This window comes from Mus caroli, chromosome 5, assembly GCF_900094665.2.
Source record: "Mus caroli chromosome 5, CAROLI_EIJ_v1.1, whole genome shotgun sequence".
In the NCBI taxonomy this organism is placed as follows: domain Eukaryota; kingdom Metazoa; phylum Chordata; class Mammalia; order Rodentia; family Muridae; genus Mus; species Mus caroli.
In genome coordinates, this window is record NC_034574.1 from 11,017,666 (window position 1) to 11,033,370 (window position 15,705).

Consider the following 15,705-nt stretch of genomic DNA (forward strand, 5'->3'; position numbering starts at 1 on the left):
TTCCCTTTCTCTCTCTCTGTCTCTCTGTTTCTCTGTCTGTCTCTGTCTTTCTCTCTCTGTCTCTCTCTCTCTCTCTCTCTCTCTCTCTCTCGTGTGTGTGTGTGTGTGTGTGTGTGTGTGTGTGTGTGTGAGTGAGTATGTCTCCTGAGAGGCTCTGCCAGTGCTTGACAAATACAGAGGTTGATGCTCTTAGTCAGCCATTAGACTAAGCACAACGCCCCAATGGAGGAGCTAGAAAAACGACCCAAGGAGCTGACATTGTTTGCAGCCCCATAGGAGGAACAGCAATATGAACTAGCCAGTACCCCCAGAGCTACTAGAGACTAAACCACCAACCAGAGTACAGTGGGACTCATGGCTCCAGCTGCATATGTAGTAGATGATGGCTTTGTTGGTCATCAATAGGAGGAAAGGCCTTGACCCTGTGCAGGGGAATGCCCAGGCTAGGAAGCCAGAGTGGAATGGTTGGTGAGCAGGGGGAGAGGGGAGGAGACAGGGCATTTTCAGAGGGGAAACCAGGAAAGGGGATAACACTTGAAATGTAAATAAAAACATATCTGATTAAAAAAGAAACAATAGATGCATTTCATACTATCAAGAGGGTTCTTTTTCCCAATCAAGCTTCTAGGAAGCTAATCTCAATTCTAAATTTTACAGAAGTGCCTAATCTACATTGTCATCCTATATGAGAGGTGAAGATCTGCTCTAAAATTGAAAATAAAAGATACCGAGGCAATATCCTGAACACAGAACTAGCAGTGGTAACATCAGAGCCCTGCATACATGCCTGGCAGCCTAGGACAATGAGTATGCGCAGCTCAGGCACTGTACCTACACATCTCCTGAGATTTCTTCACTCAGCTGGACTTGATCCTGTCCATCTAATACAGCACAGGCATTTGAGGGACAAAAGCCAACTGCAGGAAGTGTGGGGATGCCTCACAGGTTAGAACATCTGCTACTCCTAGAAGACCCACATGGTGCCTAACAATCATCTCCAGGAGTGGTTGTGATTCCTTCTTCGATCCTCTGAGGGAAATGTCCCTCAGGAGGATCCACATACAGTATTATATTCAGTAGGAAAAACACCCATTCACATAAATGTTCAACATAAGTCTAATCAGCAACAGCAAAACAAAGCAAGTTTATGATCAAGGACAACAGTGTCTATCAAAAGCTACTTCCCAGAGTGACTTGGAAGGTTATTATATCTGGTGTGTGGTTATCATTGATGCTATATTGCAAGCAAAACTGGGGAATATGGCTCTGGCCTTCCTCATTTATTTTATATTCCTTTGTGAATATTTTTATTTCCTCAGCAGCTTTAGAGTAATGACGGTATATTACTCAGTATCTGGTCCACAGGATCATGAATGAATGTGTGTTACAGAGTGCTATATGTTAGGAGTAAGCGAATTTATGACATCATGGATACAGTACGGCAGTGATTATATCATAAAGTGTGTGTCCATGGGGTAAGTAAATTATCCACACACAAAAGATCATCACCTTGTATACCCATAGGTGGCTATGGCTTTACTATGTAGCTCTGGCTGCCTGGAACTTACAGAGATCCATCTCTGGCTGTGAATTCTAGGTCTATAGCAGGGGACAGTACACCTGAATAAGGAAGATGGTCTCAAGAGTCACTACTTGCAAATCAATTTTTATTCATAAGAAATAGAATTTTTAAAAAACAGGTCTTAAAAGTTCAATTAATATAGAGTTAAAGGCAAAAACAAACAATGAAATACAAGAACAAGAACATATAACTTCTAAATAACATTGCAACAACTCAAAGAACAAAAAGCAAAACTTCAACCAAAACTCTAACAAAAAATTATTGTTCAGTTGCTTTCTCTTTCTGTACTTTTAGCAGCACAGACCTACAGCCTACTCCTCTTGGACACTTGGTGGCAGTGCAGTCACCTCAGTTCTCTGTCAAGAGGAGTTGTCTGAAGAGAAAAGGGAAGAACACACTGAACCAGCCATGGATTCCTAGTAAAGGCCTATTCACCCTAAGAAAATGAATTATATGGAAGAAGATTAATCCAAGGAAGATTGTGAATGCTGGGGATGGTGCTCAGCAGTGGCATCCTGGGGTGGCAACTCATTCTGCAGGATGCTCTCTTTTTCTGCTGTGGCCATTTCCCGCTCTCTTGCAGTTTCTGAGACCTGGGAGAGGAAGGCAGTTACTAAGACACAGGCATGGAGGAGACAGGCATGGCAGCTGTGAGGCTGCTGCCTCCCACCACCTCAACTGTACTTGAGTCAATATTAATATTTTAACTGAAGTTATTGATGTTAAATCTGAAGACAGGCAAAGTATTCAACAACAGTCACAAAAACATGGACTGACAAAGATCAACTCAGGCTTCTATCAGTTCCAACCAAGAACATGGCAAAGGAAGAGACCTCAATGGATTACAGGAAGAAAGGAGAAGGGCACAGGATACCCAGATCAATGATAATGAGAAGCACTCATTTAACATTTGTACTTGGCTCTAATCCCTCCAAGGTGCAGACACATGGGATGTCATATGACCTCTGCCTGTCTCCTGTCTAAGGACCCAGAACTCACTCAAACCTCTGCATAGCATTCCACCTATCATGAGGACATGCAAGAATGTGACATGTTATTCACCTGTCACCCTTTAGTGGACTGCAGATTAAAGCAGAGTTGAAAGGTACACTTACCAGTGGTAGCAGTGGCTCAAAAGAGGCTAAGTCAGTGTCTCACAAGAGGCTAACTTCCAAGAATACTTGTGTGAAGACAGAGCAATGAACAGCTACATTCCATAAGGAAAGTGGCTGCTTGGGAGCGTGGATTAGAAAGGTGGTGGGGGGAAGCAAAGATAGATCTAATGTGACAATGATATTAGATAGTCATAGCCTGACCGAATTGTTTGTCCCTACCTGATATTCTTGAGTCTCAAGGTTGCTGTTCTTCTCCTGTTCGTCTTTACCACTCAGGTTCAATTCCACCAAATATTGATGAATGATGGCCCAATCAGCCTGTACTTCCTTGCTCTCCTGCTGCAATTTCACCAACTTCTTCTTTATAAGATTCTTCTCCATCAGGATCCGGCTGTGCAGGTTACTGGAAACACACTCTGCATGGTAAGNTCCTGCAGCCTCCTCCTCCCATTTCTACTTATAGGTCCCATTAACCTGACCTGTACCCTGGTTCCCATGAATACCTAATACAATCCACCTCAATACATCCATGACAGCTGTACAAACAGCAAATAGCCATTTCAGGGAAGAAGAAATTTTGCTGCAGTCCAAACACCAAAAAGGGTCCATGTTTCTCCTAAAGAAAGTGGGATCTCCATCTACCTATGACAGCCCATGCATTGGGGCAATACCAATTAGTAGGCTGCAAATGCAATCAGGGTAGACAGTAGAACCAAAGGGAGGGCGCTCTATCCTTGTGTTACACCTCACTTAGCTCTGTCAAACCCTGCCTGAGCCCCAGAGGCCCAGTACAGCATAATAACCTTCTGATGATCTGAATCACTTGTCTGTCTAGAGGCTCCTGAGGATGCCTGGAGAACACTGGCAGTGGTAACAGTCTCNTAGAGACCTAGGAAAACTGAGTCCAAAAATCCAAGGCACACTGATGCCTAAAAAGCATAAAGTATAGAACCAGACCTGCAGTCTCCCGACCAGAAATAAAGGAAGGTAGAAATGGCCATTTCACAAGTGTTGGCCTCCCTGACAAGAACTTACCGATAGAAATTTATCTCCTTCNTGAGCTCCTGCTTGTTCTCTCGGGCCTCCATGTTCTTGTTCTCTAATTCGTGTAGGAATGTCATGATCTCCTTCTCCTTTAACTTCAATTTTTCATAAAGTGGATTTTGCCTGTGGTAGGGCCTTGCCCCAGGAAAATAGAACTCCATAAACTTAGGCTTTTAATAACACATGAACTCAGGCTGGGTCCTGGACTACTGCAGCCATGGAAACCACACACTGCATTCTAAATGCTGGGATTTTCTTAACCTTGGGAAACTGGCTATCCTGGCCCCTGAACACCAGAAGCTAGGCATCCAGATGGAGGGTGCCCTGGCTCCCTGCGTTACTCAGTAGGGCTGAAGGACAGACTAACCAGTTATGTTCTCAGGAGCCTAGGTCTTTGCCCACCAGACGCCTGTGATGGTATTTCCCTTGTTTTCATAAAAGGGATTCTAAATCTTGGATAACTAATACTGTAGAGACAGATGTTACACATAATTCTGGAGATGAGGCCAGACATCACCACAGATTTATAAACTGCCCAAGGGATACAAATGTATGAACAGTTGTGACCACATAGTCAAAGTGCAATGCTATATAAAGTGGGGACTACCAGACCTCAGGACCCACATCACATGGAAACTGTTAGGCAGGAAAATCCTCAAGAGAAAAACACAGACTGCTAGATTCCAAATTGTGGAGAGAAATAAAAACATACAAAACATATTCACAGGTCTGGACATGTGCACACACACAGGCTCACAGACTTAGAACTATACACAAGATGGAGAAACAAAGAGTGAGAGAATGAGAGAGAGAGAGAGATGGAGACAAAGAGAACACAATGTGAGAAGAAATGTATGCAACATTACTGCCTCAGAGTATAAGGCACACAGACAAAGAGGAACAGGCATGAAACTCAGCCATTCTAATCAAGCGCTGAGAAGAACCATGTGGGACCAGGCCCCTCCAGCTGCTACCTGGAGGTTCCAGTACTCAGTCACCTGCCAGACAAGTAAAAACACAACTACAAACTCCCATCACCTAGCAACCTCCTGTCAAAGGCTTTCCAAATGAACCCTAGGAAGTCATCACTGCCTCTTTCCATGAGTTCTTCACTCAGACTCCAAGTTTCTCTTTTCAAGTGGAGGGACCAGAAGAGTCTATTTCCCTTCTCGCTCCTGACAAACGTTCAGGTGCTGCCTCTCCTCTAAGAAGTGTTTAGGGGCATGAAGTGAGGCCCAATTATGTTCTGGTGGTATAGCTTCCTAGAACCCACCCCTTTAAAAGCATAAGATGAGGGATGCATTGCAGACCCCGGACTGACACCACAGGTTTTGGAGCAAGGTATACCTCTTGTTCATGGATCCCTCGGTCACNTAGATCAGGCGATCTCTCAGCTCATTTGTCTCCTGGGTAATGAGCTGGATCTCTTTGATCAGCTTCTTCTCTTCCTTCTCAAACTGATTCTTGCTTATGACAGGTACAGGGGATGATGTCTGTCTGAGAACCTCTGTAGGTAGATGAATACAAGAATATTTGATGTGAGAATGCAAAGAGTGTAGACTGACCACAGAGAAGGAAAAAATGCCTGTAACCTACTGACACCACCAAGAGATTGGTCCCAGTATGAGATTTCTTCTCAGTGGATATCAATTCTAACATCACTCTAGAGATATCAGGAGATGTAAGCAGACATGTGTTTCCTCTGTCTCCCTAAACATGGTTATGATAACCAGAGAGATGTCTTCTCCAGAATGATTATCAACAGCACAAAGTACAACTTGGCTTCAGAACCTTGAGTTGAGAATTCACAAGTCAGGTGATAAATTCACTATTCAAAAGTATTTGAGATTTTGGAGATGCTCAGATATCCTACCTGTTACTCTAAGCCAAAGAATTGGCTTAAAAAGTCATGCAGGGGGAGAACATGGTCAACACAAGGATCAATCCCCCCCCCCAAACACCAAACACCACAGAAGTAGCAATAGAATCCCCCTCTGTCTGGGTGTGTCAACTGATAGTTCTTTGTTTACAGTATAGAAATGCCTGCCACCCACAATTGGTGATAAAGAAAGTTAATGTAGGAACTGTCACAAACAGGAGGTCTGAGTAGTTCTCAGAACATGAGGTCATGGTCTGGAGCACCATTCTCTCCCTGGCACTAATGTCAGATAACTACAGGAGCTAAAAGAAGCCATGGACTGAAGTGCAGGATTTCCCTCCCCCAAACTGGCATAGCTTAGACCCGCTGTCACTCCTGATGGTCTCATTCTGTCCCCATGTAACACCCACAATATCCAGTGTAAGTAAAGTCTTAAAAAGTTCACAGCATAACAGCTTTGACCTTGCCACCTCCTGCCTTAGGGGATGGAAAAGTACTGTTCTGAAATCCTTGATGTTCAAGAATTGTGATAATCATAGAAATCTTTCGCTACCCAGAGTCTTCAGTTGCACATTACGAAAAAGGCCAACTCAGGCCACCCCTACCAGGAGCTCAACATTCACTTCCCAGGACTTACTCCACATTCTCCAGGAGCTCCTTCTTCATTTTTCATTACTCTCAGATGGAAGGCCAGCATCCTTCCTCCCCTCTCTGGTCTCTCTCCTATCCACATTGACTCTCAGAAAACATTTGCAGTGAGCTTGTTGTCACTACAACACTGATGACATCACAGAGGTTGCAAAGAACTCTCCATGAGACAAAGGATTGTCCAAGAAGGGACTGCTGGCGTCATGGACTACATACAGCCTTTGGTTCCCTGCTAATGTTCTTCCTGTACTGACAGGAAGCTGAGCTGCCCTTTCCTGGGGCATAGCCATTGAGCACATCCTCCTTCCAAAGCCAGGGTTTGCTCTGGCTTGATTGGCAACACCTAAGTAATTCCTATGTATCTAACTGAGTGTTTCCTTTCCAAACCCCTCTCAGAAATGTCTCATCCTACCTTAAATTTTCTTCAATCAGCAATATGAGCCATTAAAAACTACTGAGAAATCATACCAGTTCGAATATGCAGCCAATATCTACTCCTGTCTCATCATGTACAGGTGCATGAAATCTCATCCAGGTTCAGCCTGTAGGGCCGGTTGCAGTATGGGTGTGTATTAGGGGCCACACTCATGAAGCCTTGTGCCTAGCATTTGAAATTTGCCCCAAGATCCCTTAGGAAGGAGACATGCAGTCATCATGCTTCTGACAACTGTCTAGAGATCTGTTGGCAGAGGAAACTGAAATATTGGAGCCACCAATGAGTGGCCCTCAGATTGTGTGTGTGTGGGGGGGGGGGGTGCTTTCCTCACTGCACCAAACTCACCAATCAGTATTGCTTACAGCCCTCTGTGAGCAATACCATGAGATTCTGTATGAAATAAATAAAATATTCAACAGAGGTGCAGATGTGCAGACAGAAGATATAGGGAAATACAATAGACATAGGTTGGTTGACAGAGCAAGGGCCTAGCATCTTGTATTTGGGTTCATGTTTGGCCCCACAAACCACACAAAAACCAATCTCAGTCAAACATCAATGATTCGTTAAATGCAGGCCCCAATACTGATTGATCAGAACCATAGCTCAAGTTTTGGGGGCTGAACCAGGGCTCCAAAAATCGAACTTTGTTAAGGTATAAGAAAAAAAAAAAAAACAAGAACCAAACACCAAAAAAAAAAAAACAAAAACAAAAACAAAAACAAAAACAAGAAAAGCACAATTAGTTCTTTTAACGTTAGGGAAATATCCAGTGGTCAGTTCTGATCAAGCCATTTTAGATATAACAGTGCATATCGGCCTTTAATTTTAGGGGTCCCATGGAAGGGTTTATGGACCATTGTAAGATTAACAAACATTAAACAGAACATAACAGGATGTGGACATCATGACTTTCCTATGAGTCAAGTTGATTTTCTGTGTTGATGAATGGGTGTCATATGACAGCAACTATCTGATATAGGGGGCAGACATAGAACACGATGGCTTTTGCTATACTGGATGGTGCATGCCTCAGCATTAGATTATCCAGGACTACTTCTGTCTTCACAGTTCTTGGAGGCCCTACTTGTAAGCCTAAATATTGGAAAGTGGAAGCAGAATTGTCTGAGCTCAAGGTTAACCTGGCCCACATGGGGTATTTGAGACCCTGTTTCATAAAACAACACTGAAACACACACTACGTGCAAGGCCTCACTTACCAATCCTTGTCTATTATAAAGAACTTATCATTCTCTCCCTTCCATTCTTTCTTTCTGGGAAGATGGAGAAATGAAAATGATCTTTCCATTCTAAGGACCATGTTCTCTTTTTCCCTAAGCTCACATTAAGAACAAATGAAAGTGAGTGTCATTATCTGAACAACTGAGTAATATCCACTGCTGCTAGCATTATACCATGCCTATGACGATCTTAGCTTCCTTTAGTGTTGCTGCCCCAGCAGGAAGTATCAAGAGCTGAGGCCAGAGCTCAGAGAACTTTTCAAGGGGCTAGACAGAAGCCATCAGAGACTCTCCACTTCCTTGTCCTGAGATGAAATCCAGGAATACAATGTGAACTTGGTGGCTAATTAACCACACATCATAATTCTACCTCCACCTTTCTGTGTTCAGTACAGGAATGTGTTCATGCACCTCCATGTCAGATTTATCTTGATATACATCCCAGGGTGCAAATTTTGTAGAGAATTGGGTGTGGTCAAGCAGTTGGTACCTTCAGTAAAACTGAAGACTATCAATAACAATTGACCACATTGGGTTTGTTTAAACAATGACATTAGTTGAAAATTAAGCATAACTGATGAGTGTGACACCAGCACTGTGTCCTGGCCTTTTTGTGCCTAGATGTGGCTCAAAGGGAAGGTGGGAGGACACCTTGGGTTCCTCTGAATGGACAGAGTGATGTGAAATGGGCACTGACCAAGCTGAGAAACACTGCTGAGGCCCATATTTCAAGTAACAAACACATTCTCTGTCCCCCTTCCAAAGAATTCCTGTTGAGGCCATGGACCTTGTCTAAACATGGTGACAGTATGCAGACATCTTTCCTAATGATACAAAGTTCTCTCTGGTGAGGCTTGCCCCTTACCATATCTGTAGCAAATGTGTTACAAGGCAGCAGTCTATATCATGCCATTGCTGTAATATGCTTCCCAGTTGTGATGGTTTGTATACTCTTGCACTAGGGAGTGGCACCATTTGGAGGTGTGGCCTTGTTGGAATAGGTGTGACCAAGTTGGAGTAGGTGTGTCGCTGTGGATGTGGGCTTAATACTCTTACCCTAGGTGCCTAGAAGTTGGACTTCCACTAGCAGCCTTTGGGTGAAGAGGTAGAACTCTCAGCTCCTCCTGTGCCATGCCTTCCTGGATACTGCCATGCTCCCACCTTGATGATAATGGACTGAACCTCTGAACCTGTAAGCCAGCCCCATTGAAATGTTGGTTTTATAAGACTTGCCTTGGTCATCTTGTGTGTTCACAGCAGTAAATCCCTAAGTAAGACACCAGTCATGGATGTAAAACAAAACAAAACAAAATCTTGACTCAGAGCGGAGTTATGCTGGCCATGTACCCTGTTATGTTCTGTATGTTATGAGGTTTGTTTTCTTATGAAATTCCACATCTATATGTTTCACATAAGACCTTTCAAATTCAAGATCAATATGAACTATTATGTCTAAAACAGCTTGAGTCAGGGCAGCATTTCCAGCCCTTGTGAATGAGCTCTTTGTGTTTTTTTTCATGGAGCTTGCCCTAAGAAATGCCTAGCATACAGTTTTCAGCTGTTGCCCTGGTTGTTCTGTCATGTGGTGTGCATTCAATAAACCTTCCCTGTTTAACTGAATTCAGTGTTTCTGTGGTTTGTTTGGTGACCCTTGGACAGCAACACTTCTATTCAGCAGCACATAGGACACTGAGCCAAGATCAAGAATGGTGTTATCTTGCCATAAATTATGTGAAAAGGAGGAAGGGGAATTTATCCTTTATGATAAGGATCAGGGGTGGCTTGGTGCTTTTTAGGTTTCTATTTGCCATGTGAAACAGTTTCAAGAGCCCATTTCTGATGTCCTTGGAATCATGTGTTCCCATGATGATGCACTCAGACATGCCTGGAAACTACCAGGACACTTGTCAGAGAGCTTGATTTCTATAAGGGAGGGATTATTGTTAATTCATGATGCAGGATATTTGGTCACATTGTAACCCCCAAGATTGTGTTAATTCCTGAAAAAAAAAAAAAGAAAAAAACCTTTTTATGGTGTAGCTCAGCCCTAGACCAGACCTGTAATCCAAGAGCTTACTGTTCAGTGTACTTTTTTGTCCGGTGGCTCAGCCCTATCACACACATTTATTGCAAAGCAAAATAAAGTCAACTCCAGGTCAAGAGTTAGAGCAATTAACCAGGTGAAAGAGAATGAATATAACCAAACAGAAGGAAGGTCTTTTTTTTTCTTTTTTTCTTTTTTCTTTTTTGTTTTTTTTCATTTTTCTTTTCTTTTTTCTTTTTTCTTTTTTCTTTTGTTCTTTTTAGACACTAGGGTATCTCTGTATAGCCTTGGCTGTCCTGGAACTCACTCTGTAGACCAGGCTGTCCTCGAACTCAGAAATCTACCTGCCTCTGCCTCCTAAGTGCTGGGATTAAAGGCATGCGCCACCACTGTCCCGCCTCAGAAAGAAGGTCTTTAAGTTGAAGGATATTTAAGACAGTGTGGAGAGGGATAAAGAATGCTTTCCTACTGAGAGGTCATCAGGGTAGGAATGTCAGCTAGGTGCTTTCCCTGACTCTCTGAGCTGGCTACTGAGTCTTCACTGGTAAAATTAAATGCCTGGCATATGTGTGTGTTTTAAAAATGTATTTGTTAATCATTCCATTGGATTACATCTCACATGATATGCCACTTCCTGGTTACCCTCCACTAACCCCTCAAACTACATCTGCACTCTCAGCCTCCACTCTGCCTGGATGAGGGTTCTCCTTCACCCACCCTCCCTTTCTTGCCCTACTGATTGAGAAACCCACTACACTGGAGCATCAAAGCTCCACAGGACCAAGGGCCTCGCTTCCCATTGCTTTCAGCACCGCCATTCTCTGCTACAATGTATCTGGAGTTATACACTCCTGGGGTGTTGTCTAGTGTCTAGGAGCACTGGCTGGTCCTGCCAGCAGATGTTGTTTTCAATAGGATTGCATTCCCCTCTGCACCTCCAGCTTTTCTGCAAGCTCCCGCAATGAGTTCCCTGAGCTTAGTCTAATGGTTGGCTCCAACGGTCAGTTGCTGGCCATACCTCCCAAAGAACCGCCACTCCAGGCTCCTGTCCGCAAGTGCCTCTTGACCACAGGAACAGTGTCTGGTTTGGTGTCTGAAGACAGGATGGATCCCGAGGTAGGGAAGTCCCTGGATGGACCTTCCTTCAGTCTCTGCTCCATTTCTTGTTGGTGTTCTTCCCTTGCTCAGGAACGTTTCTTGGTTAAAATCTTTGAGATGGGTGGGTGGCAACATTCCTTGGAGAGAGCATTGGCGGGGGTGGGGTGGGGGTTGGGGGAGGTGAGGGATGTATACCTATCTACTGCAGGTGCTCTCTACAGGTTCTATCTTCCCCTTCTCTGTGCATTTCGACTAAATTCATCCCCTTTGGGTCTTGGGAGCCTCTTGTTTCCCTGATGTCTGAGAGCTTCAAGAGTCTATCCCTGTTCCTCATCCTCCCACCCCTTCCTTATTTTTTTTTCGATTTCCTGACCTCTTGTACCTCTCTCCCATCCCTTCCAGTACCTGATACTGCCTCCCTTATTTCCTCCCCTTCCTCTCTCCCTCCCAGGTTCCCCTCTACCTCCCAGGATCTTCCTGTTCCCCCCTTAATGCAGGATAGGGTAATGCCAGGACCAGGAATGGGAATGGGTGGGTTGGGGAGCAGAGGGAGGGTGGAGGGGATAGGAGATTTTCGGATGGGAATCTAGGAAAGGGGATAACATTTGAAATGTAAATAAAAAGAGAGAGAGAGAGAGAGAGAGAGAGAGAGAGAGAGAGAGAGAGAGAGAGAGAGAAAGAACATGACACCAGAATCAACTGACAAGGAGGCGTGGGGAATCACAGAGAGCAGAGGCCCAGTGCGGGTCTGATCTAGGACCTATGTATTTATGTTATGGTTGTGTAGCCTGGCGTTCTTGTGAGATTCCTAACAGTGGGAGCAAGGCTCTCTCTGAATGTTTTGCTTCCCTTTTGGACCCCTTTTCCTCCACTGACCTGCCTTGTCTTGTCCAAGCCTTGATATGATAACAAGTGCTGAGTTTTATTGCCCCTGTTATGCTGTATTTGGTTGATGTTCCTGGGAGGCCTGTGCTTTTCTGAGAGGAGGGGAAGGAGGGTGGGGGGGGGGGGGGGGGGGGGGGGGGGGGGGGGGGGGGGCGGGGGAGGTTTGGGGGAAGGAAAGGGACGGAATGTACTATATGAGAGAAAAATAAATAAGTTGCCCTTCTTTTAAAATTGATTGAGGGAACACCCAACATCATTCTGTAGACACACACACACACACACACATGAAAACCACAAAAAGTCAATGGTATAGTTTTTCTAAACCTTTGCTGTGTGATGTCTCCTACAAGTCCAGCTGTCAATGTCTGACTAGTAAGCTCTCTCTCCTTGACTGTTGTAGGCTGTTTCCTACGTCACTATTTTAATAACATTTACATTCTTTGGTGGTTTAATTCTACAGAATTTTCACTGCCAGTGTGATTTCTACTTTGTTTCTCACTTTGTTAAATGGTATTTGCTAGAAACAAATGGGAAACTGTAAATTTATTTTGCTTGTTATGCCAAGAATGGGCAGTAGATGGCACCAAAAACCGAATTTCTAAGTTACTAGAGAGGGAAAAAAAACGTTCAGAAGGGTTGGGCACAAAGCCAGCAGAAATTACTAAAGTAAGATTGAACTTTGCTTTTATGTGATTTTTAGTTCTCTTGAATGCTAATTTTAGTGGTCTATTTAATGAAAATGTTATCCAAAACTGAGTTTTAAAATTAATTTCTCTATCATTTATAACTCCCAATGAGAACCAATAATATACTCAATATAAAAACCACTACCTTACCTTGCCCCTGCTTAGTTAGCAGGGAGTCACAGGACTTAGAAGGATGAGGTGATGTGGCCTTTTGGAGGAAGTGTGCCATGGGCTTTGAGCCCCAGATCAAGCCTGGAGACTCTTTTCCTGCTGCCTGCCTGCTGATCCAGAAGGAGAGCTCTCAGCAACTTGTGCCTGAGTGCTACCATCCTCCCTGCTGAGACAACAATGGACTAAATCTCTGAAACTTTAAGCAAGCTCCAAGGAAAGCCTTTTTCTTATAAGAAGTGCCCAGATGATGGTGTCTCTTCAGAGCAATAGAGCAGTGACCAAGGCTCACAGTTAGGGAGGCCTTCTGTCCTTCAGCCATGCTCTCATGCAAGCCGATGTTTGTGTGTCATCTCTGCAAGAGCCCAGTGTTCTGGTCCTACAGCGTAGTTAATAATTAACAGGAAACCAAGACAAGAGGTCAGAGATCACATGACCACGTCTGCTGTTCATTGGAAAGCAGCTTGGAGCTAGAAGATGTTCTCCTTTCTCATAAAAAATGAGACAGGGCACAGAAGAGTAGAAACAAAGCTTGGGAAACAGAGGAAAAAGATCTACTGAACCTGTTAGCAGCTATGCATAATTTTATAAAAGCTGCCATTAAAAGTATTTTATTTAATAATGCAAACATTTATTATATTCAGTTATTTTTTTCTTTGGTTTTTCTGAAGCTCTGGATTGAAAGATAATGAAAGGCATGTATAGCTGCAGAGCTTTATATTATTATTAACCTCAGTTTTACTGTCCAGAATATTTGCAGTAGAAATTACAACCAAATGTCTTTCTAAATTAGCCAAATAGTTGCCAAACATATATATAGATTTACAAATAATGACATGAATATGTAAATAACATCACTGTCCTACCTATAGATGTCAACACTGAGGGTTTGGGATTTGGACCATGTCTTCTGTTCCAGGCTCTGAATTATATTAATCTTTCAATAATGACAGTAATAATAAGAAAAATGATAATAATAATAAGTAATTTTCAAACCCTATGTTGTGGTTTGAATATGCTTAGCCCATGGATCGGCACTACTAGGAGGTCTGGCCTTGTTGGAGTAGGACGTAGTCTTGTTGGAGGAAGTGAGATCACTGTGGGTGTGGGCTTTGAGACCCTCCTCCTAGCTGCCTGGAAATGAGCCTTCTCCTGTTTGCCTTTGGAGTAAGATGTAGAACTCTCAGCATCTCCTGTGCCATGCCTGCCTAGATGCTCCCATGTCCCTGCCTTGATGATAATGGACCAAAAGTCTGAACCTGTGAGCTAGCCTTAGTTAAAATTGTCCTTTATAGAAGTTGCCTTGGTCATGGTGTCTGTTCACAGCAATGGAAACCCTAAGACCCTTTATATATACCCTTTCATCAAGTTGTTTTTTTTTTTTTCAGTGATCTTTTTGATTCACAATCTATGCAATAACCCAGTTAAGTGTCCTGGTCAGAGCTCTTCCTGTATGTCTGTCTTCTGTCTTTGACCCCTGTTACCTGTGGTTCAAGATTTAGGAGAGCCTTGTTCTCAGCATTTCAGTGATTTTCCAGGAATGGCCCTTTTCTCACTTAAAGCACTGTGTGACGACTCCTCTGTCAGACCCTGTCCTGTCTGCCCCAAGGCTCTTTGGCACTAATCCTCCAGTTACTGATCTTTCTTTCTTTCTGCTAAGAAAAGTATGCAAAAAGTGTGTTAAGAAAATTTATAGGAAGCCATAATTCCAGCTTAAGCTCATGTACTGGAGCTCAAAATCGAGGATAAAAATCAAACTAGTTATGCTAGTTTCAGTCACAAAATTAAGACTAAGTTGCCATCTGACCCTCTTGAGATCTGGAAAATGGGTAAGTAATAAATACACTTTTAAAAATCAGGAAAACTGAAAGAGGGTCAAATTTTCCAAACTGACCAACACCTGTGAGATGAGCGTTCCCACTGTTTGATTTTGCATCCTTTACTTCTTACTAAAACAACTTGGATGAGCCAGGCTGAAGAGTTGTGACATTAACCAATCAGCTTCGTTTTATTTGTGAACTCTTTACTTTTGTTTCTATTGCTGTCCACAAAGGATCTGATAGGAGACTCTCAGGAGGAAAGGCTCACTAACCTACACTCCTCAGTTTTCTCAGCACTGTGACCTGAGCAAGAGCAATTCAAGGTTAGCAGAGTTCATTTTGTTTCAAAGTTTGAAATGATTCAATCTGTCACTGTGGGCACAGCACAATGGCAGGAGTTTGACATGATGAATTACGTTGTGTTCGCAGTCAAGGCAGAGATGAATAATAAAGCAGAGCTACTTCCTCCTTGGCCTTAATTTTCCTTTAGGAAGCCAGCCTATGAAATGATGCTGTACGCGCTGTGGTACAGGTCCCATAGAGACCATTCAGGGAACACCCTCACAGGCATCCAGAGGTGGATCTCCCAAGTGATGGATTCCAAGCCCAGTCAGGCTGATGGTGGAAACTACCATCAGAATTTGTTCAACTTAGGGATTTCTTGTCTGGTTTTGGTCAAGATCTTATCATGTTGCCCAGGCCAACCTCAGTTTCCCAGCCTCCGGAGAGTTAGGACCTTGATCGCTCAAGTCCTAGTACATGAGTCCGATTGCCAGTACACACCACTATACTTGGCAATCCATTCTTTTCCTGTAGCTCTGTCTCCCTCTACCCACCCTGAAGGAATGATGGGGTTCCAGTAACTGACCTAATTAATTCCATTTTGGCCTTTCTCTGGCTCTGTTTTATCTCTTTAAAATATTTTCTTTCCTAAATAACTCCCTTATGAAGTTACCTTGGATTCTAGGAATGTCAGGACTGATTGTTAAACATCTTTATAGCTGAGAATTAAGCCTGGAAGGACAAATAACCACATAATGAGATCACATGCCCAAGTGG

General features: G+C 43.4%; 1 protein-coding gene across 1 annotated transcript; it reads right to left on the reverse strand.

Annotated features, from left to right (window-relative positions):
- Positions 1–1,651: 1,651 nt before the first annotated feature.
- On the reverse strand, positions 1,652–13,157 carry LOC110294716 (disks large homolog 5-like). Its single transcript, XM_021163126.2, has 6 exons — positions 12,809–13,157; positions 11,008–11,224; positions 5,089–5,248; positions 3,733–3,876; positions 2,917–3,100; positions 1,652–2,175 (listed from the first exon to the last, which is right to left on the reverse strand). Exons 2-6 carry the CDS (start codon positions 11,147–11,149, stop codon positions 2,047–2,049), a joined length of 759 nt encoding a protein of 252 aa, XP_021018785.1. The 5' UTR covers positions 11,150–11,224; positions 12,809–13,157; the 3' UTR covers positions 1,652–2,046.
- Between the last annotated feature and the right edge of the window lie 2,548 nt (positions 13,158–15,705).